General features: G+C 41.7%; 1 protein-coding gene and 2 pseudogenes across 1 annotated transcript; 2 read left to right on the forward strand and 1 right to left on the reverse strand.

The window, feature by feature from the left end:
* Positions 1-162: 162 nt before the first annotated feature.
* On the reverse strand, positions 163-6,642 carry LOC110589382. Its single transcript, XM_044916208.1, is given in 4 exon segments — positions 163-266; positions 269-695; positions 839-1,080; positions 6,600-6,642. Coding segments are annotated over 4 exon segments (816 nt in total).
* Positions 6,643-9,196: 2,554 nt separating this feature from the next.
* Positions 9,197-11,935, forward strand: LOC110589383 (annotated as a pseudogene).
* An 8,004-nt stretch (positions 11,936-19,939) lies between these two features.
* On the forward strand, positions 19,940-20,660 carry LOC110589384 (annotated as a pseudogene).
* Positions 20,661-22,124: the final 1,464 nt, after the last annotated feature.

Below are 22,124 nucleotides of genomic sequence, written 5' to 3' on the forward strand. Positions count from 1 at the left end.
TTTCATCTTTAGTCTGGGTTTGTTTTTGTTTGTTTGTTTTTCTCCACATAGACTGCTCGCTTATTAGCACTGGTGCTGCAATACAACAGTTTCCAGTGAAGATGCTGAGCTGTGTGGAGGGGGCAGAACAAGGTGAGGCTCAGATCGGTGAGTGGCAGGCTCCTATTTCTTCCACTCGTTCTTGTCATGGTCCCACTTGGCTGAGAAGCCCTGAATCGGGTTGACCTTCACGTTGAGTATCCTCTTGGTGTGCTTGGCCACCCACCCTCTTCAAAGGTGTGCCGGACAGGGCTGTACACGGAGTGCTTCTCCCAGTTCAGAATGAGAGCGGTGAAGCCGATGAAGACCATGGCGGTGCCCACAACCATCTTCCACTCATTCGTGTTCCTGTTCCTTTCAGCAAAGCTCTCATTGAACTGGATGCGGTACAATTCAACTTTCTCCTCAATGGAGAGGCTGCTCCAGGGAGTCTTCTTCTCTTTCAAGGCCTTCTGGGTGGCAGAGAGGTTCTTGGCGGGGACCACATCGGGCAGGGGATAGTCACCCTGGTCGTCGTCACTCTGGAGAGCATAGTCTTCACTCTTCATGACACTTCCATGCGCTTGAACACACACTGAGATGGAAACTGCTCGCTTGCCAATTAGGCTAAACACTGGTAGCCACCATTCCGCCGCAACTGCCCTCTGTGCCCTAGTCTGGTTTTCTTAGATCAGGAAAGGTTTGGGAAGTGTGGAATGTCCCTGTGGAAGATCCTTCAGGAAATCAGAGAGCTTCCGCGTGAGTCAGTGCCGGGTTTGGGGCTAAAATGCAGCTGTGAGGGTCAGCCGTGTCTCATTACCAGCACCAGGAGCTCGCCTGGAAAGCCGCCGCAGGTTCTGGAGACCTCAGCGCAGGCAGCAGTCAATCCACAGCTTCTCCCAAAGGTTGGTGACTGAGCAGCAAGCTTTTGAAAATTCTTTCTGGATCTTTCATTCACATTCACTGTGGTCAGAGAGATGAGAGAATGTGGAAGACTCTTCGTGACTTCATTCTCACCAGAGGTTATTTCTTTGGCCACTAGTAAGAAGAAATGGTCAGGATCTTATGGGGAAGAGAAAGAAAGGCTAAATGATTTCTGCAGCTCTCATACCTTCCCAGAGTAAGTCTAAGCCCACCTGCCAAGGCCTGGTTCATTCTCTTTTAGGACATGTTGCCTGCACTCAGTAAGTGCTAAGTCATAGGAAAAACAACATGTAATCCCCTCAACATGTAATAGTCAAAGAAACACTGGGCCACTGGTATTGCCGTTGGGCTCTCACCTCAAGAGCCCAGATTCCCTGATTCATCAAGACACTAGGATGGTGATAAATAAGCCAAGTCTTTGCATTAATGGCCTTTTTTTTCTGATGGAGGACACAATCAAAACTAGAAACAAATATGTGGAAATACACATGTGAGATAGTTTCAGTTTATGATAAATGTTATAAACGTCTGATTTGTAATGTGTTGAATAGACTAGGATTTAGGGCAGACTTTAGGGTTGATGGCTAGAGAAAGTTCTCTGAAGAAATAACTTTTGAGCAGATACCTGCATGAGAAGAAGGAGTCAATTATGTGAGGATTCACTGAAGAAGGAAGAACACATGTCAGAGAGAGTGAACTTGATGTGTTCAAGAGACATGAAGAAGGTCCTTATGGCTGGAGTGTACTGAGCTAGGGGAAGAAAGTAGGTAGGACCAGACCATGAGGGACCTTGTGGGCCAGGCAGGAACTTTGTATTTTATCTTAATTGCAGTGGAGGATTTTAAACAGGCAAATTACATAATTATTATTATTATTTTACGATTTTATTTATTTATTTGACAGAGAGAGAGAGATAGCGAGAGCAGGAACATAAGCAGGGGGAGAGGGAGAGGGAGAAGCAGGCTTCCCACCAAGCAGGGAGCCCAATGTGGGGCTTGATCCCAGGACCCTGGGATCATGACCTGAGCCGAAGGCAGACGCTCAACGACTGAGCCACCCAGGCGCCCCAAATTACATAATTAGAATTCATGCCCTTTATCTGTATTGTCCAGTATGGTAGCCACTAGCCTTATGTGGCTATTCAAAGATAAATCAATTAAAATTAACTAAAATTTAGTTACCAAGTTACAGCAGACACATTTCAAATAACTACATGTGGTTAGTGGCAGCCATATTGGAAGTGTAGGCATAGGATATTTCCACTGGAAGTGTAGGCACAGAATGTTTCCATCATTGCAAAAAGTTCTGTTCTAGAGAGAGCAGAAGCCGTTAGAGGCTACCACTAGTTCAAGGTAAAGACATTGATATCTTAGACTAGGGGCTGTAATAGCACAGATGGCGAGGAATGTTGTACTTGGGGTAGAGTTGGAAGGTAAAGTTCACAGGACTTCCTGATGAATTGTTTATGAGGGAATGAAAGGAAGAGATGAATTAGCTATATTTGCCGGTCTACTTTGTCAGAGGTAGAAGGATTAGAAATATTTACATGCAGAAGAAATAGATCTCTGTTGGCTCAATGGAATAGAACTCATCCTTCACCTGGAAGAGAGCAAAAATCTTTAAAAATCACGGAGATATATACATGACCAAAAATATGCTTGCAGGAATTTGTGGGGAACTAGTGGACATTGGAACAGGTCAGTGGGGTCTATCACTAAAGTGGTAGAGCTCATTTTCAGGGAATTTTGATCACTGCTGATGGATACCCTGCAAATCTCATTTCTGATTTCAAAGAGATCATCTTTTTCACATCTTCTCCAAAAAAACCAGTTTCTTTGCCATTAAAAAAAATAATAATAACTTACTTTTCTCTGAAGTTCAACCTGATGCTGCAGGTACTAAAGGTCATTAACAAGATATACTTGGGGGGCACCTGGGTGGCTCAGTCAGTTAAGTGTCTGCCTTCAGCTCGGGTCATGATCCCAGGGTCCTGGTATTGAGCCCTGTGTCGGGGTCCCTGCTCTGCCTCTCCCTCTGCCCCCACTCCTCCCTGGCTTTTGTTCTCTCTCAAATGAATAAATAAAATCTTAAAAAAAAAAAAAAGAAATACTTGAGCACTGGGAGCTTGATTATCCATTTTGCTGAGAAATTAGTAATTTAAAAACTGTAAGAGCAAATATTCCACTGTGGTTCCTATTCCTATTCATGAAAGGATTTATTTGTGGAGAACAGGCCTTCACTGGAGAAGGATTTACAAGGTCAAGTCTTAAATGCTCAACTGACTCCTTAAGGACTCTGTGATATCAGATAAACTATCTACCACCTCTGAGCCTTCATTTCCTCACCTATGAAATGAGATTAGAAATCTCTGCTGCCTTTTATAAATATTATGAGCTTTAAATTAGATGAAGAAGTGATAACACCACTTGACATTTGTTAAGTACTTATTATGTGCCAGGCACTGTGTTAAGCAGTGTGATGAAGCTAAGACAGACACTGTGCTAAACTTAGGAGCTTAAAACAACAACCATTTTATTTACTCATGATTCTGTGAGTCAGCAATTTGGGCTGGACTCAGCTGAATGGTTTTTCTGCTTTCTTGCCTGTGGTTATGCATATGGCTGCAAATTATCTGGCAGATCTGATAGCCTAACTTGTCGTCCCTTCTCCTATGTCTGGCAATGAGTGGTCACTGTTAGCTGCTTGGTCTAAGGGCCCTCCACTGGGACATCTTGGTCTCTCCTTCACTGACCTCTTATCCTCCAGTAGCCAGGCCAGGCTTCTTCACATGGAGGTTTCAGGACAGAATTCCAAGAAGTAAGAGCAGAAGCTGCAAGGCTCATTGAATTCTAGGCTTAGAAATCCCACACATCACTTCCATGACATTCTATCGATCAAAGCAATTTACAGGTAGAACCCAGATCCAAGGGTAGGGTGATTAACTGTATGCTTTTATGGGGGGAGAGGAAAAATCACAGTGTAAATGGGCAGGCATACAAGGATAGGAGGAGTTATATTAGTCATCTCTGTGAACGATTTACTGTGCTTGTCAACATACAACCTCATCTAACCTGCACAGCAATATTGTTTTCCTCATTGGACAGATGAGGAAATAGGCACAATGAGGTTGAATAACTTGCTCAAAGTCACATTGTCAGTGAGTGCCTAAGCTGGGATAGGAACCCAGGCAGCCTGACTCTGGAGGCTATGCTCTTTTATTAAGTTCTTACAATGGAAATCACATTATGATAGAGATTACTTATGTTTGCCTATGTCCAGTTCTTTCCTTCTGGGGCACATGATAGACTACACTTCCCACCCCTTAGAGTTTAAGTGGGGTCATGTGACTGGTTCTTGGCCAATGGAGGCATTTAATAGCAGGTGTAAATTCTTCATTCTCCTTTATGCCTTACCTCTAATGACCCTAGAAACCAAGGGTTGAAGTAGTGGAGCTATAAGCTAGAAGTAGATCCAATTGCTGAGTTAGGATTCAAAAGGAAGCTGCCAGATCTGCAGCAGAAAAGAAAATTGCATGTGTTAAGCCACTGAGTTTTTGAGATTTATTATTGTAGTGAAGCCAATTCTCTCCTGATTAATACAAGCCTCACTGTATTTTTCTACTTGTAAAGTGAAGCCATAATCTTATAAAAATTTTAATTAAACGGGGCACCTGGGTGGCTCAGATGGTTAAGCGTCTGCCTTCGGCTCAGGTCATGATCCCAGGGTCCTGGGATCGAGTCCCGCATCGGGCTTCCTGCTCCTTGGGAGCCTGCTTCTCCCTCTGTTTCTGTCTCTCATGAATAAATAAATAAAATCTTAAAAAAAAAAAGTTCTAGGGCGCCTGGGTGGCTCAGATGGTTAAGCGTCTGCCTTCGGCTCAGGTCATGATCCCAGGGTCCTGGGATCGAGTCCCTCATCGGGCTTCCTGCTCCTTGGGAGCCTGCTTCTCCCTCTGTTTCTGTCTCTCATGAATAAATAAATAAAATCTTAAAAAAAAAAAAAGTATGGGTTCTACATCTTGAGTGCTTGAGTTCAAATCCTCACCCTATCACTGAGAAAGTTTGAGAAAGTTACTTAATCTTTCTGTGCCTCAATTTCTTCAACTGTAAAACAGGGGGGTAATAATAGTACTTACTATACAGTGATTTATACATTCCACCTAGATGTGCAAAGAAAATGTAGCTTTTTTACTTCCTGTAGGAGATCTTTCTCATAACCCACTGCTAGATAGCAGAGGGCTGCTTTGGGGAGTGAAAGAGACCATGTTACCTTCTTCTGGTTTTAAAAGCCTTCCAAGGAAGTATTTAGCCAGTCAAAAATCTGTCTTCATCATGGAGCTATTGCCCCCTTCCCTTATCATATTTTCCCCAAAGATGGTATAAAGAAAACCTGTCTTTGTCCTATGCTTGTCTTTTCCTCTCAGGGCGCTGTCTCACTCACAACACCTCTGGCACAGCTGTGTAGGAGTTTTCCTTCACCAAGCAGTTCTCCGCAACACCACCTGGATGTCCTATAATTTAACTAGTTTGGGCACTATCCACCTGGAGGTAGCATCAGATCTTACAGGTTAAGGGCTCAACCCCGCAACTGTCCTGACCCTACCTCACAGGCCACTTGCAAGCTCAGGTTGTCACCGGTACTTGACCCATCCGCTCTAAATCAGAAGTTCTCACAACCCCTTCCTTGGGTTCAATTAATTTGCTAGAGTGGCTGACAAAACTCAGGAAAACACTTTATGTACTGGTTACCAGTTTATTATAAAAGGATATGATAAAGGATGCAGATGGACATCCAGATGGAGAGGGACATGTAGGGCAAGGCATGTGGGAAGGAGCCGTGGCGTTTCCGTGCCCTCTCTGGCCAGCCATTCCTCCAGCACCTGCATGCGCTTATCAGCTTGGAAGCTCTTCACACCCCATGCTTTGGGGATTTTTATGGAGGCTTCCTCAGGTAGGCATGATTGATCATTAACTCCATTTTCAGACCTTCTCCCCTCCCTGGAGAAAGGAGGGTGGGAATGAAAATTCCAAGCTTCTTATCATGGCTTGGTCTTTCTGGTGATAAGGAACTCATTCAAGAGCCCGTCAAGAGTCACCTCAGAACAAAAGACATTCACCCATTAAATTCCAAGGGATTTACGAGCCCTGTGTTAGGTATGGGGTGAAAGACCAAACATTAGAACAAAAGATACTCCTAGTGTTCCTTTTTTAAAGATTTTATTTATTTATTTGAGAGAGAGTGAGAGAGCACCAGCAGAGGGAAGGGGCAGAAGGAGAAGCAGGCTCCCTGCTGAGCAGGGAGCCCGATGTGGGACTCGATCTCAGGACCCTGGGATCATGACCCGAGCCGAAGGCAGATACTAAACCAACTAAGCCACCGGTGTCCCATCTTTCTGTATTCTTTGCACACCAGGCACACACTGTAGGGAACAAGGAGCACTGTCTTTTCTTCTACTTTCGTTCAACCCATCCATCACAACCCCTTGCCAGAGGTAGGCAGAGTGCTTTGCATGGAGGTCTCATTCCAAGATTCCAAATGGGGAGTGTGTCAAAAACTCCTTTGATTCTGGCTTTTTATTCAAACCTATGTAATAATCCTTTGCTCCCAGACCAGTGAGTTCACATGGCAAATAGCTTACTTCCTCTCCCCACCCTTACCCATGATTTCTAGGTACTGATCAGGACAGGCTTTCTCCTTCATCCTCTTTCCTACGGGGACTGCATTTATGCCGCTCAACCTCCTTGCTCAACTTGAATGACAGAAAGGTAAAGTCTTTAGGTGATAAAGACACTACATGGCTCTTGATATGAGTTATAAGTCAACTAGGAGCTAGAGTTAACTGCGAATAGAAATGCATTTATTTAATAATCTCCAATACTCTACCATTAGAGTATCATCATCATATAGGAAGTGCTTATTTCTCCTTCAGTGCCCTTCCACTCTTCTCATGGATTTACACTGCCCACCCAATTTTGGAATTTGTAGTGGTTTTGCCTGTTAAGACAGTCAGAAGGCAGTCCGCCTGCTGTTTGCCTCAAATGCAGGAAATGAGCATTGTACCGCATGGGCTCTTTAACACCCACCCACATGGCCCAAGACACAAGCAGCAGATCCTCCAGCCATTGGAAGCCAGGCACCACTGGGGGGGGCTGCTGTGCTTGGGAAGGACAGATTTAAACCATCTTCTTATTTACATTTATATCCCACAGATATAAATTAATTGTTGGTCTTTTTGTTTTCTATAAACCAACTCGGGTTGTATACATAGCCTACAAATGACCAAGAAATGTTTACATCGGGGACGCCTGGGTGGCTCAGTCGGTTAAGCGTCTGCCTTCGGCTCAGGTCATGATCCCAGGGTCCTGGGTTCGAGCCCCACATCGGGCTCCCTGCTCAGCGGGGAGCCTGCTTCTCCCTCCCCCACTCCCCCTGCTTGTGTTCCCTCTCTCACCGTGTCTCTCTCTGTCAAATAAATAAATAAAATCTTTAAAAAAAAATGTTTACATCAGTGGCAGCTCAACCAGCAGTGCTCATCTCATACAGACTGAATAAAACCCTGTCTCTGTGTGAGGCCAGGGGCTATCACTAGAACCTCTCCCACTAAGTGCCAAAGCCCCACATACCACACTTTGGCAATTATTTCTCTGAGTGAAGACGTGGTTTTTGCATCTCTAGATCAATGGATTTGCCAGACCATATAAGAACCTGAGGGTTCTGGATAAATCTTACTTTTAACAAGCCCTCCAGGTAATTAATGGGATTAAATTGAATTACAGTTCTTTCTTGGTGACTGCATATTATTTAAAAACAAAAACTAAACCTGTTATTCATTTGCTTCCTCTTTAAGGTTAAATTATCCCAAGTGAATCCAGTTAAGGAGACCTCATGTGTATCTCTTTAAGCTGTGGCCAGAAAGAGCCAAAAAGAGTCTATGGCATCTTTGAGCTCTTTTCTGTGACTTCATTTTATCTGAAGTTTTGCCAAAATAAAAAATTAAGACCTGTGCCTTGGGGCAGAGTTACAGAACTACAACATGACTCTTGGTTTTCATGTAAGACAAGAAGGCCATCCTGGTCATTGATGTATGCCTGCCCTCACTCGTTAGTCAAGCACACAGGTGGGACTGCGTGGGAGTCAAAATCTGGACGTTGCCCCTCCTCCTCACCCTCCTAGCCCTGGTGAGATATATGCAGCTGGTGTGATCCCCATTGCTGGGCTTCCTGAACCTTCTCCCAGAGACTTGCAGAAAGCAGCCTTCAGGTGCAATTTCCCAGATGGGATTTATCTAATTTCTTTTGAGTTGGTGAGGACTGCCCTGAGAACTAGAGTTAGATTACTTCTAACCTTGGGAGAGTCGTTTCCACACTGTCGCAGTTGGTACTGAACCGGTAGCGACTTTCAGTGGAGACTGTGAATGGCCATGCTCTACACAAGTGCCTGGTGAGTGCCCACGCTCCTCTCCTACCCCCAAGCTTTTCTCTCTCCGTGTTTAAAGTCAGCTATTCTTTCTCTCAAATGCTCTTTGTTCAGTGGTTTTTGGTTAATGTGCTATGAGAGATTAAAGTGGTGACTGGAAAAAATATGTCAAGCTGCAGTTCCAATAATCAAGTATCATTTTGGGCAGCTAAGAGGGCCTATTGCCTGCAGTTTCTTTAAAGTGGGGTTTTTTAGGGGCGTCTGGGTGGCTGAGTCGGTTGAGCGTCTGCCTTCGCTCAGCTCATGATCCCAGCATCCTGGGATCAAGTCGCCATCGGGCTCCCTGCTCGGCGGGAAGCTTGCTTCTCCCTTTCCCTCTGCCTGCCACTCCCCCTGCTTGTGGTCTCTCATTCCCTCTCTCAAATGGATAAATAAAATCTTTTTTTTTAAAAAAAAAGACTATTTATTTATTTATTTGACAGAGACAGGTAGCGAGAGCAGGAACACAAGCAGTGGGAGAGGGAGAAGCAGGCTTCCCGCCCAGCAGGGAGCCCGATGGGGGGCTCGATCCCAGGACCCTGGGATCATGACCTGAGCCGGAGGCAGAAGCTTAATGACTGAGTCACCCAGGCGCCCTAGATAAATAAAATCTTTTTTTTTTTTTTTTTTTAAAGTAAGGTTTTCTAGTCTCATAATACTGAGCCAAGTCTCGGGGTCATCAGAAAAGGGGCGTGCGTATGCGTGACCGTGTCCTGCGTGTGCACACGGGCTGGGGTTGCAGCGGCTGTAGGCTGGTGCAGGCCAGAGGAAGAAGGAAGGACTAGCACAGATCCTGGAAATGATAGGTGCTGTAAAGTGCAAAGAGCCATCTCATTTAGGATCTTCCCACCTCCTCAACTTTGTCATCTTCCATTTCAGTTCTTTATGCGATCTTCGAGGACTTAATGTAATTTTCTGTTACATAAATTATATTTAATAGTTTAATTAATTAGAGGTATTGTATTTATTTGTCTGCCCTCTCTGTTCCACCTCTGAAAATGTATGTTCCCAGAGGGCAAGAACCTTTATTCATCACCGAATTTCTAATGCCTAATAGGTACGCGGTAAAAATTTGTTGAATGAATGAAGGGTTGAATGCACTAAGCACTTCACATATATTACCTTCAATACTCTTGTAGAATAATTATAGAAATAGTCTTTTTCTAACTTTTTTTTTTTTTGCTGTTATATATACTTAACAACAAGAGCCTGTGGGTGAATTGTAGAAATCCAAGTTTAGAGTATGGCATTTGGAATATAAACATCATATAACCTGCTAAAGTGCTTTTATGAAGACTACACACATTTCTCTGATAAACAAGCAAGGAGTTAAAAACAGTCTATCAAGTTTGCATGCAATCTATTTTAGGGCTGCTAGTCTCTGCAGTCTGACCACAACTGTTTAAATGTGTCAGTCCTTTCAGTCTTCATTGTCCTAAGTCTAGCCTAGAGCTGCACCTCATTCTTGGCAGAATTCCAGAGTTAAAGATTGTTCCAGAGTCCTCATCTAGGGCCACATAGCCCCACTCAGCCTGTTACTGCTTCCTAAGTAAAGCACCCTGTAGATTTATAGCTTGGATACTTGTCCTAAAGAAAGATTCAGACCTTGGAACAGGGACGGTAGATGCATCAAGCGTCAGAAAAGCATGGGATATTTTTGAATGGTATTGGTTCATAAGTTTTAACCCCTCTTCTTTGTGACTCTGTAAAACCTCTCAAATGAAATCTCGAGGTTTTGCCTTCTCTGACTCTTCTGTTCCTTACAGTTTTGTCTTTTACAAGGTATACCTGTTTTTTAGTGGAGTATTAAATGACAGATCTGCATCTTTGTTTTAATGCCCTGTGAAACCAGAGTCTTTACTGGTAGGATAGCATGCCCATGCGAGATTACATTCTTCTCTGTAAGTTACAGTGTCTAAAACAGGGAAAAGAATTATAAATAGTATACATTAATAGTGCTAACTTTCAAAAGATTTAGAAATAGAAAAATTACATACTTGCGAGCTTTCATTTTTGTCTCCTTTCTTAAGTCTTAATTATTCCTTTTGAAATTCAGATTTTAATTTAGATGATGTCCATTAAAGTAACATGTACCTATTATATTAGAAAAAGAGAAATAAGAAGATAGTACCAAAGACAGGATCTCTTGCATGTTAAGTGAAACACTGATACATGTGCACCCGCACTTGGCTGGTGGAGTGACTTGAAATAATTCTTTTGAGAATGAATTTTACATAATACACAGCAAGAGCTGTTCATAGATTTTTGACCTAATAATTCCACTTTCCATTGGGAAAAAATTAAAATGTCTAGCGACTAGATAATGTAAATTATGAATATCATGTAAATTATATATCTATTGGAAGGAATAGATAGAATTAAATTATATTTCTGTTTACAGTTACATTATATTACACATATAACTATTAAATTATATTTATGAAGACCAGGCATGGAGAAAAGCTTTTATTTTTTAATATAAGTGACAAAGCAGACAGTTATATCACTGGGATTCCACATGTGGAAAAATAGAAATACATCAGATGCAGCTCTTTATTCCCCAGTAGGGCTGTGGCCGGAGCGGCTATGGTGCTAGTCTCTCTGAGCCATCCAGCTCCATCCCTGTCGCTGGGGGGACACCCGCCCTCGGCACCGCCGTGACTAAGCAGATGACACTTTGTGGTACCCTCAAAGGCCACAAAGGCTGGTTGACGCAGATTCCCGCCACTCCCCAGTTCCTGGACATGATACTGTCTGCCTCTTGAGAGAAGACCATCACCATGTAGAAGCTGACCAGGGAGGAGACTGACTAGGGCATCCCCAGCGTGTTCCTCAGGGTCATCTCCTCAGATGGCCAGACTCCTGAGGTGGAGCCCTCCGGCTTTGGGATCTCTCAACGGATACCCCACACACAGATTTGTAGGCCATACCAAGGGTGTGCTGAGTGAGGCCTTCTCCTCTGACAATGTCGCAAATTGTCTCTGGCTCCATACATAAAACCATCGAGTAGTAGAATACTCTGGGTGTATGCAAATATACTGTCCAGGATGGGAGCCATTCGGAGTGGGTGTCTTGTGTCTGCTTCTCATCCAATAGCAGTGATCCCATCATTGTCTCCTGTGGCTGGGATGAGCTGGTCAGTGTATGGAACGAGGCAAACTACAAGCTGAAGACCAATCACATCAGCCACGCAGGGTACTCGCACGCTGTGAGTCTGTCTCCAGATGGCTCCCTCTGTGTCTCTGGAGGCGAGGAGGGCCAGGCCATGGTGTGGGACCTCCACAAAGGCAAGCATCTTTATACTCTAGATGGTGGGGACATCATCAGTGCCCTGGGCTTCAGTCCTAACCGTTACAGGCTCTGTGCTGCCACGGGCCCCAGCATCAAGATCTGGGACTTAGAAGGCAAGATCATTGTAGACGAACTGAAGCAGGAAGTTATCAGTATGAGCAGCGAGGCGGAGCCACCCCAGTGAACCTCTCTGGCCTGGTCTGCTGATGGCTAGACTCTGTTTGCCAGCTACAGGGGTCTCGTGTAGCAGGTGACTATCGGCACCTGCCAGAAATCTATGACAGAGTTTTAGAAATTAAAAAATTGGTTTTCTGACTTTTAAAATTAAAAAAAAAAATACATTAGGTGCAAACTGGAAGGAAATACTTATTTTAGAAAGGTAGAATTAGGGGCGCTTGGGTGCTTCAGTTGGTTAAACGTCTGCCTTCAGCTCAGGTCATGATCTCAGGGTCCTGGGATCGAACCCCGTGTAGGGCTCCATGCTGAGTGGGGAGTCTATGTCTCCCTCTGTCTCTCCACCCTCCCCCACTGCTTGTGCTTGTGTTCCCTGGCGTGCTCGCTCTCTCAAATGAATAAATAAAAAATCTTTTTTTAAAAAAAGGAAAGGTGGAATTAAATATGGTCTCTTTTCTTTAAGTTTTTTTTCCCCCTTGTAATAAAATGTAAAAAAAAATCTAAAAAGATCCTAGAAGGTCATGTAATTTCTGGGAAATGACTACACAAACTACATTGAAATAAAGTCGGCAAAAACCTTAGCTCAAACCTGAAATGCAATAAACAAATGCCCATTGGTTACCCATAGTATTCCACTGCTCAACTTCACTTACTCTACCAATGCAAATATTTACCACCCAGCTCTGGGGACCCTCACGGTGTATCTCCACTGTTTTCAAAAGCTGTTGAGAAATATTTGGAATTCTATATAGTACTGTTCAAGGGGTATCCAACAACACAGGAGGAAAATAAGGGCCCAGATCACATAATTAGGAAGGAATGCTGTACCTAGAAGTATAGCATTCCCCCTTCATAGGCCAGCTCCAGGGAGAGAAGCTGATCTGGGGGACTGGCCAGTCTTATTTCAGAGCTGCCCTTGGAAGACCAGGCCCTGAGGAGAGAGGTCACTACTCTGGAAACCAGGTGGATGCCTGCTGAGTGGTCAGGGAGAGACAAGCCAGGAAGTGAACCAGTGGGTCTGAGAATGAAGCTCTTCTAGGGCTATTGTTTGGAGGGGACAAAAAAACCACAATTCAGAGTATATTAAGCATATCAAGACTGTATTGGCTTGTGTAACTAGAAAGTCCATAATTTCTAGTTCAAATGACTTCAGCAGGATTTTTTTCCTCCTTTTCTTTCTCTTTCTCTGTGTCTGTTTCCTTATACGTTTTTCAGATCAGCTTCTCTTTGTCTGTTGGCCTCTTTTACTTTGGTTGGCTTTCCTCCAGGGGGTAGACTTTGTTGCGGGCTGTCTCAGGTCTCTGTCCTCCATCTTAGAGACCCCCCAAATAAGAACTCCAGGGGTCTCCTTTCCTGTTGTATTACATGTACAAATGGTGGTTGGGTTTCCAACACGTGGTGGCTGTGAATTAGACTTAACAAGGGAACGTCCCTTGCTCAGGATGCTGTGCCTATGGTGCTGAGTACCTATTGTGGTTGGTGAGATCAGGGCAATCTTTCTCTCTGATTAAAAATACATTAAAAAAAAACCACTGACGTTAAGAGTCTCTCATATCATTAGTGAAAAATTACCCTGAAAGTAACAGAGGATTGCAAAAACTCCCATTAGAAGTAGTTGTCTTTTTAAAAAGCCCTGCTTGCTAACCATGGCTCTCTCTAATACAGAATTTCAGGCAGTAAAACAGGGTTAACTGAATAAACTTGAGCTATGGTTGGGAAAACAAGCTATTCTTTTTTTTCTATTTTTTATTTCTTATTATGTTATTGTAATCACCATACATTACATCATTAGTTTTTGACGTAGTGTTCCATGATTCATTGTTTGCGTATAACACCCAGTGCTCCATGCAGAACGTGCCCTCTTTAGTACTATCACCAGGGTAACCCATCGCCCCCACACCCCTCCCCTCTAGAACCCTCAGTTTGTTTCTAAGAGTCCATAGTCTCTCATGGTTCGTCTCCCGCTCCGATTTCCCCCACTTCATTCTTCCCTTCCTGCTATCTTCTTTTTTTTTTTTTTTTAACATATAATGTATTATTTGTTTCAGAGGTACAAGTCTGTGATTCAACAGTCCTCCACAATTCACAGAGCTCACCATAGCACATACCTTTCCCAATGTCTATCACTGAGCCACCCCATCCCTCCCACCCCCCACCACTCCAGCAACCCTCAGTTTGTTTCCTGAGATTAAGAATTCCTCATATCAGTGAGGTCATATGATACATGTCTTTCTCTGATTGACTTATTTCGCTCAGCATAATATCCTCCAGTTCCATCCACGTCATTGCAAATAGCAAGATCTCATTTCTTTTGATGGCTGCATAATATTCCATTGTATGTATATACCACATCTTCTTTAACCATTCATCTGTTGATGGACATCTTGTCTCTTTCCATAGTTTGGCTATTGTGGACATTGCTGCTATAAACATTGGGGTGCACATACCCCTTCAGATCCCTACATTTGTATCTTTGGGGTAAATACCCAGTAGTGCAATTGCTGGATCATATGGTAGCTCTATTTTCAACTTTTTGAGGAACCTCCATACTGTTTTCCAGAGTGGCTGCACCAGCTTGCATTCCCATCAACAGTGTAGGAGGGTTCCCCTTTCTCCGCATCCCCGCCAACACCTGTCGTTTCCTGACTTGTTAATTTTAGCCTTTCTGACTGGTGTGAGGTGGTATCTCATTGAGGTTTTGATTTGGATTTCCCTGATGCCAAGCGATGAAAACAAGCTAAACTTGTCTCAGTTTTTCCCTTTTATTTTGAACGCCTGATTCTATAAAATCTTCATTCCCCCCTCTTCCTGCACCTAGTGGTGCCCATGCTAACAGCAGCTTCCTGGGTTGGGGCTGGGGTAGGGCAGTAATGTGTGTCTGGGTCATTTGTAAGTTGAGTGTTCATAAGGTGGGGACTGTCTGTCCTGCATTAGTCGTTCGGATCTCAGCTTTTAAGTAGGTTAGTTGTCTCTTCTCTAATGAGGAAGTACTTGTTCTCTTAACATTCTGGCAACATTCCGTTTGCTCATTTTCTGCTGTCCAAGTCCTACCGATGAATATGCCTATCTTTTGATCCTCAGGTGGTGTACGCAGCAGAAGGAAAACTTGCAGATGGAAAGGAAGAACAGGTGGAAGTGACAAGAGCAGAAGAGAGCCAGACGAAAGCAGCCAAGGTCTGTTAAGACTGTTCATAGTTCTAAAGTGTTTCAATAATGCAGAGTACACTCATGACAATGAGCATTACCCACCCCTCAATCAGGTTCTGTAGGAAAGAACAATGAATGATGGTCCTCTATTCTCAGAGTTCTTCCCAGCAGACTGTTAGAGGGGACTTGACAGCCTCATTAGCTAGTATTCCTTGGGGTTAAGACATGGAGGATTTTTTTTTTTGAAAAGGCAAAAGTCCAAGTGTAGAGGCCACATCTTACTCATTTTTGTACATTTCTGCACTAGCTCCAGTGCCCAATAAATATTGAGTAAATGACGTGGCCAACATTATCAGCTAAGAATAGTTCATATTCAGTATTTTTAGCTGATTAATTCTAGTCATTCATTTAATCATTCATTCAGCACACATTCTTTAATGATGAAGATTATAAAAATAACTTATTGTGCATGTACCATAAGTTAGGCAATGAGCTAAGTGTTTTATGTCCATTATCTCAATCCTCACAACTCTATGAGATAGTTTCTGTTAGTATTACCATTTTATAGGTAAAGAAGCCTGAACTTGAAGAGGTTAGGTTAGTTTCTCCATGCAAATAGCTGATAAATGGCAGAGGCAGTACTTGTCTCTAAGACATTCTGATGCTTAAAGTCTGTGCTTTAAACCCCAGTGCTATTGAGTATTAGAAGATAATCCTTCATGGGTGTCTTGCATTTTTTTCATGTATTAAAGAAACTGGGATGTTTGTTCTGTAAAAATTTCCAGAGTCTGGATTTTTCTGATTGCATCCTTAAAGTATCATTTAATGTTTTCACCTTTCCTCTGTATTTTCTGTCAACTGGTAGTCAGATATAGAAGCTTGATCAAATTTCAGCTCAACTTATTTGGGCAAACCTACTAAATAAGTGGTATTGTGTTCTTTCATATGCCAGAAGACCTGTAATGTAATGTCTCTCTTTTCTATAATATTAGCAGCCATTCATATTGAATATCTGGTTCAACTAGTTTTTTGAGGTTGCAGAATAGTGATTTTCTATTATATCAATTATATATGTATATAGTGTATGTGTGCGCATAAGAACCTCTTATTAGCTAGAATACTTCTGTAAAGAGAAGCTTTCCCTTATCCATTATTTGGTTACTTAGCAGTGTACTTTGTTCAGGGATGGCAGGAAGAACATTTGACTCTTTCCTTTTACTTGTATATTTTCAAAATAATGAGCTAATTCCCATGCATCTTCCTGGTTATCAATTAATTGTTTTTATTATGATTATGAACTCAAAGATTTAAATATATTCAACGGTTTTTAATGTATTGCAGTTCTTCTGGTTGATGATAAAATCATCTCACATTTTATACATCTGAGCCTCTGCAAGTTGGCCCCTGAGTCATTTGGCACAACCCAAAATTAAAGAAGTTGGTAACTTCTTTACTATCTTGTATGACACGATGTCCCAGCTCATCTTTTAAAATTTCCTGCCCAAACTTGGAACTGTCATTTCTCCAAAGAATCTTGGTTCTCCTAAGTGGAAAATGGTATCTGGAGATTCCCAGTTTTTATATTGGCAACTAATTAAAAAACAAAAACAAAAAGCATGTCTCTGGCCTGGATTCAGCCTGTGGCTAGTCTGTTGACACCTGGCCAGACTTAAGTGATAGTAGTAAGAATTAAGAGAAAAAGATGGATCATAAATATATTTTTTCCAAGGTTTTTTTAATTGTAAAAATACACATGACAAAATTTACCACCCTAACCATTTTAATTGTACAGTTCAGTGGCATTAAATACATTCATAATGTTGTACAACCATCACCACCATCCATCTCTATGACTCTTTCATCTTGCAAAACTGAAACTCTATACCCATTAAACAATAACCTCCCTTTTCCCCAACAACCACCATTCTTCATTCTGTCTCTATGATTTTGACTAATCTAGGTACCTCATAGAAGTGGAATCAATCAGTATTTGTCTTTTTGTGATTGTTTTATTTTACTTAGCATAATGTCCTCAAGGTTTATCCATGTTGTAGATATATCAGAAAATTCTTCATTTTTATGGCTGAATAATATTCCATTGTATGAATTATATCACATTTTGCTTATCTATTTGTCCTTCGGTGGGCACTTGGGTTGCTTCCACATTTTAGCTATTGTGAATTACACTGTTACGAACACGAGTGTACCAGTACATTTTTGAGATACTGCTTTCAATTCTTTTTGGTATGTATTTACAAGTGGAATTGCTGGGTCATACGGTTGTTCTATTATTAATTTTTTGAGGCACCTCCATTCTGGTTTCCATAGCATCTGTACCGTTTTTTATTCTCATCAAGAATGCAGAATGGTTTCAATTTCTCCACATTCTCACCAACATTTGTTATTTTCTGTTTTTTGGGGTTTTTTTTGTTTTTCTTGATAGTAGCCAAAACATAGTAATTGGTATGTGGTGGTATCTCGTTGGAGTTTTTTTTTTTTTTTTAAATTTTAACCCAGTATACTTAATATACAGTGCTATATTAGTTTCATGTGTACAATATAGTGATTCAACAATTCTACACATTACTCAGTGCTCATCCCAACACCTGCACTCTTCAATCCCCATCACTTATTTAACCCATCCCCCCACCCACCTCCTCTCTGGTAACTGTCAGTTTGTTCTCTACAGTTAAGAGTCTGGGGGTTTTTTTTGTTTGTTTGTTTAAAGAGAATTTTTTTTAAAAGATTTTATTTAGGGCGCCTGGGTGGCTCAGTTGGTTAAGCGACTGCCTTCGGCTCAGGTCATGATCCTGGAGTCCCTGGATCGAGTCCCGCATCGGGCTCCCTGCTCGGCAGGGAGTCTGCTTCTCCCTCTCCCACTCCCCGTTTGTGTTCCCTCTCTCGCTGTGTCTTTCTCTGTCAAATAAATAAATAAAATCTTTAAAAAAAAAATAAAAAAAAAAGATTTTATTTATTTCATTTAGAGAAAGAGATAGCAAACAGGGGGAGGGACAGAAGGAGAGGAAGAGAGAGAATCTCAAGCAGACTCCATGCTCAGCATGGAGCCCAACTTGGGGCTTGATTTCACAAACCCGAGATCATGAACTGAGCCAAAATCAAGAGTCAGATGCTTAACCAGCTGAGCCATCCAGGCACCCCAGAGTCTATTTTTTGGTTTGTTGTTTTTCTTTGTTCATTTGTTTCTTAAATGCCACATATGAGTGAGATCATATGGTATTTGTCTTTCTCTGATTGACTTGCAAATGACAAGATTTCATTCTTTTTATGGCTGTGTAATATACCACCACACACACACACACACACACACACACACACACACACACACACCACTTCTTCTTCTTTTAAGTAAAGTCTATGCCCAACATGTGGCTTGAACTCACGACTGTGAAATCAAGAGTTGCATGCCCTACCAACTGAGCCAGCCAGGTGCCCCATATCACATCTTCTTTATCCATTCATCCATCAGTGGACACTAGGCTCCTTCCATAATTTGGCTATTGTAAATAATGTTGCAATAAACATAGAGGTGCATATATCTTTTTGAATTAGTGTTTTCGTATTCTTTAGATAAGTACGCTTTAGTGGAATTACTTGATCATATGGTAGTTCAATTTTTAATTTTTTGAGGAACCTCCATACTGTTTTCCACAGTGGTTGCACCAGTTTGCATTCCCACCAATAGTGTAAGAGGGTTCCTTTCTTTCCACATTTCTTGCCAACGCTTGTTATTTTTTGTGTTGTTGATTTTAACCATTCTGACAGGTGGGAGGTAATATCTCATTGTGGTTTGTTTTGCATCTCCCTAATGATGAGTGATGTTGAGCATCTTTTCCTGTGTCTCTTGGCCAGCTGTATGTCTTTCTTAGAGAAATGTCTGTCCAAGTCTTCTCATTTTTAATAGGATTATTATTTGGGGGGGAGGAGGTGTTGAGTTAGAGAAGTCCTTTATATGTTTTGATACTAACCCTTTATCAGATATGTCCTTTGCAGATATCTTCTCCCATTGCATAGGTTGCCTTTTGGTTTTGTTGATTGTTTCCTTTGCTGTGCAGAAGCTTTCTATTTTGTTGTAGTCCCAATAGTTTATTTTTGCTTTTGTTTCCCTTGCCTCAGGGGCTCTATCTAGAAAAAATTGCTAGCTGATGTCAGAGAAATTACGGCCTGTGCTCTCTTCTAGGATTTTTATGGTTTCAGGTCTCACATTTAGGCCTTTAACCCATTTTGAATTTATTTTTGTGTATGGTGTAAGAAAGTGGTCCAGTTTCATTCTTTTGCATGTTGCTGTCCAGTTTTCCCAACACCATTTGTTGAAGAGACTGTTTTTTTCCCATTGGATATTCTTTCCTGCTTTGTCAGAGATTAATTGACCATATAATTGTGGGTTTATTTCTGGATTGTCTATTCAGTTCTGTTGATCTGTGTCTATTTTTGTGCCAGTACCATACTGTTTTGAACCCTACAGCTTTGTAATATAACTTGAAGTCTGTAATTGTGATGTCTCCAGCTTTGCTTTTCTTTTTCAAGATTTCTTTGGTTATTTGGGGTCTTTTGTGGTTCCATACAAATGTTAGGATTGTTTGTTCTAGTTCTGTCAAAAATGCTGTTGGTATTTTGATCAGGACTGCTTTGAATGTGTAGAGTGTGAGGGGCAAGGAGGGAGAGAACAAGGATGCCAGGCCTGCTGCCTCCCACAACACCGGAACTCGCAGGGGCCAGAGCCGGAGAGAGACAGGGAATGGCAGGACCTCAGGGGGGTGTCACTGAGTCTTCTGTGGTGGTCACTAATTCCGTGGCAGCACACTCTAGGAATGGCCTGAGGTGTGCACAGGCTCCTCCATCCACGTTTCTTCCCCGTCCTGGCTGCCAGGTTACGGGCATCCGGACAGTGGCCTGGCCACTCCTCTGGGTCATGGCTGGGCTCACCGACACACCAGCCACAGTTTTCACTGCCACCCCCACCAATCCTGGCACAAGGGCCACTTGCTCTGAAATTATTTTGAGGCAAGAAATTTTAAAAGATGGTTCCCACAGAGACCTTTTAATAGAAGTGAAATTTGGAGAAAATACTGAGGACTTCCAGGCCTGCTGACTCTTGATTAAACAGTATATCCTGACAGGACTTTTTGTGAATCCATATGAGCTAGCTTCATTTCGAGAGAGAAACGTAACAGAGGCAGTGATGGTTTCAGAAAATTTTAATATAGAAGCTCCCAGTTATTTGTCCAAGGAATCTGAAGTTCTAATTTATGCCAGACAAGATTCACAGAGCCTTGTTTCCAAGCTTTTTTGCCTGCGCACTATCACTATTAATTGGCCGCATAGTCAAGATGGGGAAACCTTTATTGTGGTCAAGAACCCTGATTTCTTGATGTATTATGACCAAGAGTTTCCAATTTTGGAATGCTGCGCTCATGCAGAAGTAGCAGATCCTTGGGCTTTGAAGAATAAGGATATCTGCCAATGGAACAATATGAAATATAAATCCATATATAAGAATGTGACTCTACAGATTCCAGTGAGGTTGACTATACATTACTTCTGTAGTATGGTCTATGACTCTGCTCATTACCCTCCTGTATCCTACTTTGATCCCTGTGGCTATTTGCAAATATGGCCATTTTCCCCTATAAGTTTTATGGAGTTAAAAGCTTTCTATGAACCTAAATAAGACTTATTTACTTCATTTCGGTTAGGAAAATGAGTACTTTATGTATTAGAGACAAATTACTCTCATTTTGTAAATAAAAACATTTTAATTTCAGTTAAAAATTGAGAAAATCATTATAAATAAGAATAAAATAATTTAGATGAAAAAATGTGTAGATTGCTTTGGGTAATATAGACATTTTAACAATATATATATTTTTTCCAATCCATGGGCATGGAATGTCTTTCCATTTCTTTGTGTAGTATTCAATTTCTTTCATCAGTGTTTTATAGTTTTCAGAGTACAGGTCTTTTACCTTTTTAGTGAGGTTTATTCATATGTATCTTATTTTTTTGTTGCAATTGTAAATGGGATTTTTTTCTTAATTTCTCTTTCTGCTGCTTCATTATTGGTGTATAGAAATGCAACAGATTTCTATATGTTGATTTTGTGTCCTGTGATTTTACAGAATTCGTTTATCAGTTCTAGGAGTGTTTTGGTGGTGTCTTTCAGGTTTTCTATATATAGTTCCGTGCATCTGCAAAGAGTGAAGGTTTTACTTCTTTCTTACTGATTTGAATGCCTTTTATTTCTTTTTGTTGTCTTATTGCTGTGGCTAGGACTTCCAGTTGAATCAAATGTTGAATAAAAGTGGTGAGAATAGTGGGATGCCTGGGTGGCTCAGTCGGTTAAGCATCTGACTTCGGCTCAAGTCATGATCCCAGGGTCCTGGGATTGAATCCCGCATCGGGCTCCCTGCTCTTCGGGGAGCCTGCTTCTCCCTCTCCCTCTGCTTGTGTGTGCACATGCTCGCATTCTCTCTCTCTCTGTCAAATAAATAAATAAAATCTTAAAAAAAAAAAATGGTGAGAATGGATATCCTTGTCTTGTTCCTGACCTTAGGGGAAAGGTTTTTCCCCATTGAGGATGATGGTAGCTATGAATTTTTCACTAATGGCCTTTATTGTATTGAGGTATGTTCCCTCTAAACCTACTTTGTTAAGGGTTTTTATCATGAATGGATGTTATACTTTGTCAAATGCTTTTTTATGTCTATTGAAATAATCAAATGATTCTTATCCTTTCTTTGATTGATGTGATGTATCACATTCATTTTTTTACAAATATTGAACCACCCTTGCAACCCAGGAATAAATTCCATTTGATTGTGGTGAATGATTTTTTTTAATGTATTGTTAGATTCGGTTTGCTAGTATTTTGCTGAGGACTTTTGCATCTATGTTCATCAGAGATATTGGTCTGTAGTTCTCTCTTTTTGTGGTGTCTTTAGCTGGTTTTGGTATCTGGGTAATGCTGGCCTCATAGAATGAATTTGGAAGTTTCCATTCCTTTTCTGTTTTTGGAATAGTTTGAGAGGAATAGGTATTAACTCTTCTTTAAATGTTTGCTAGAATTTGCCTGTGAAGGCATCTGGCCCTGGACTTTT

Source organism: Neomonachus schauinslandi, chromosome 6, assembly GCF_002201575.2.
Source record: "Neomonachus schauinslandi chromosome 6, ASM220157v2, whole genome shotgun sequence".
Classification (NCBI taxonomy): domain Eukaryota; kingdom Metazoa; phylum Chordata; class Mammalia; order Carnivora; family Phocidae; genus Neomonachus; species Neomonachus schauinslandi.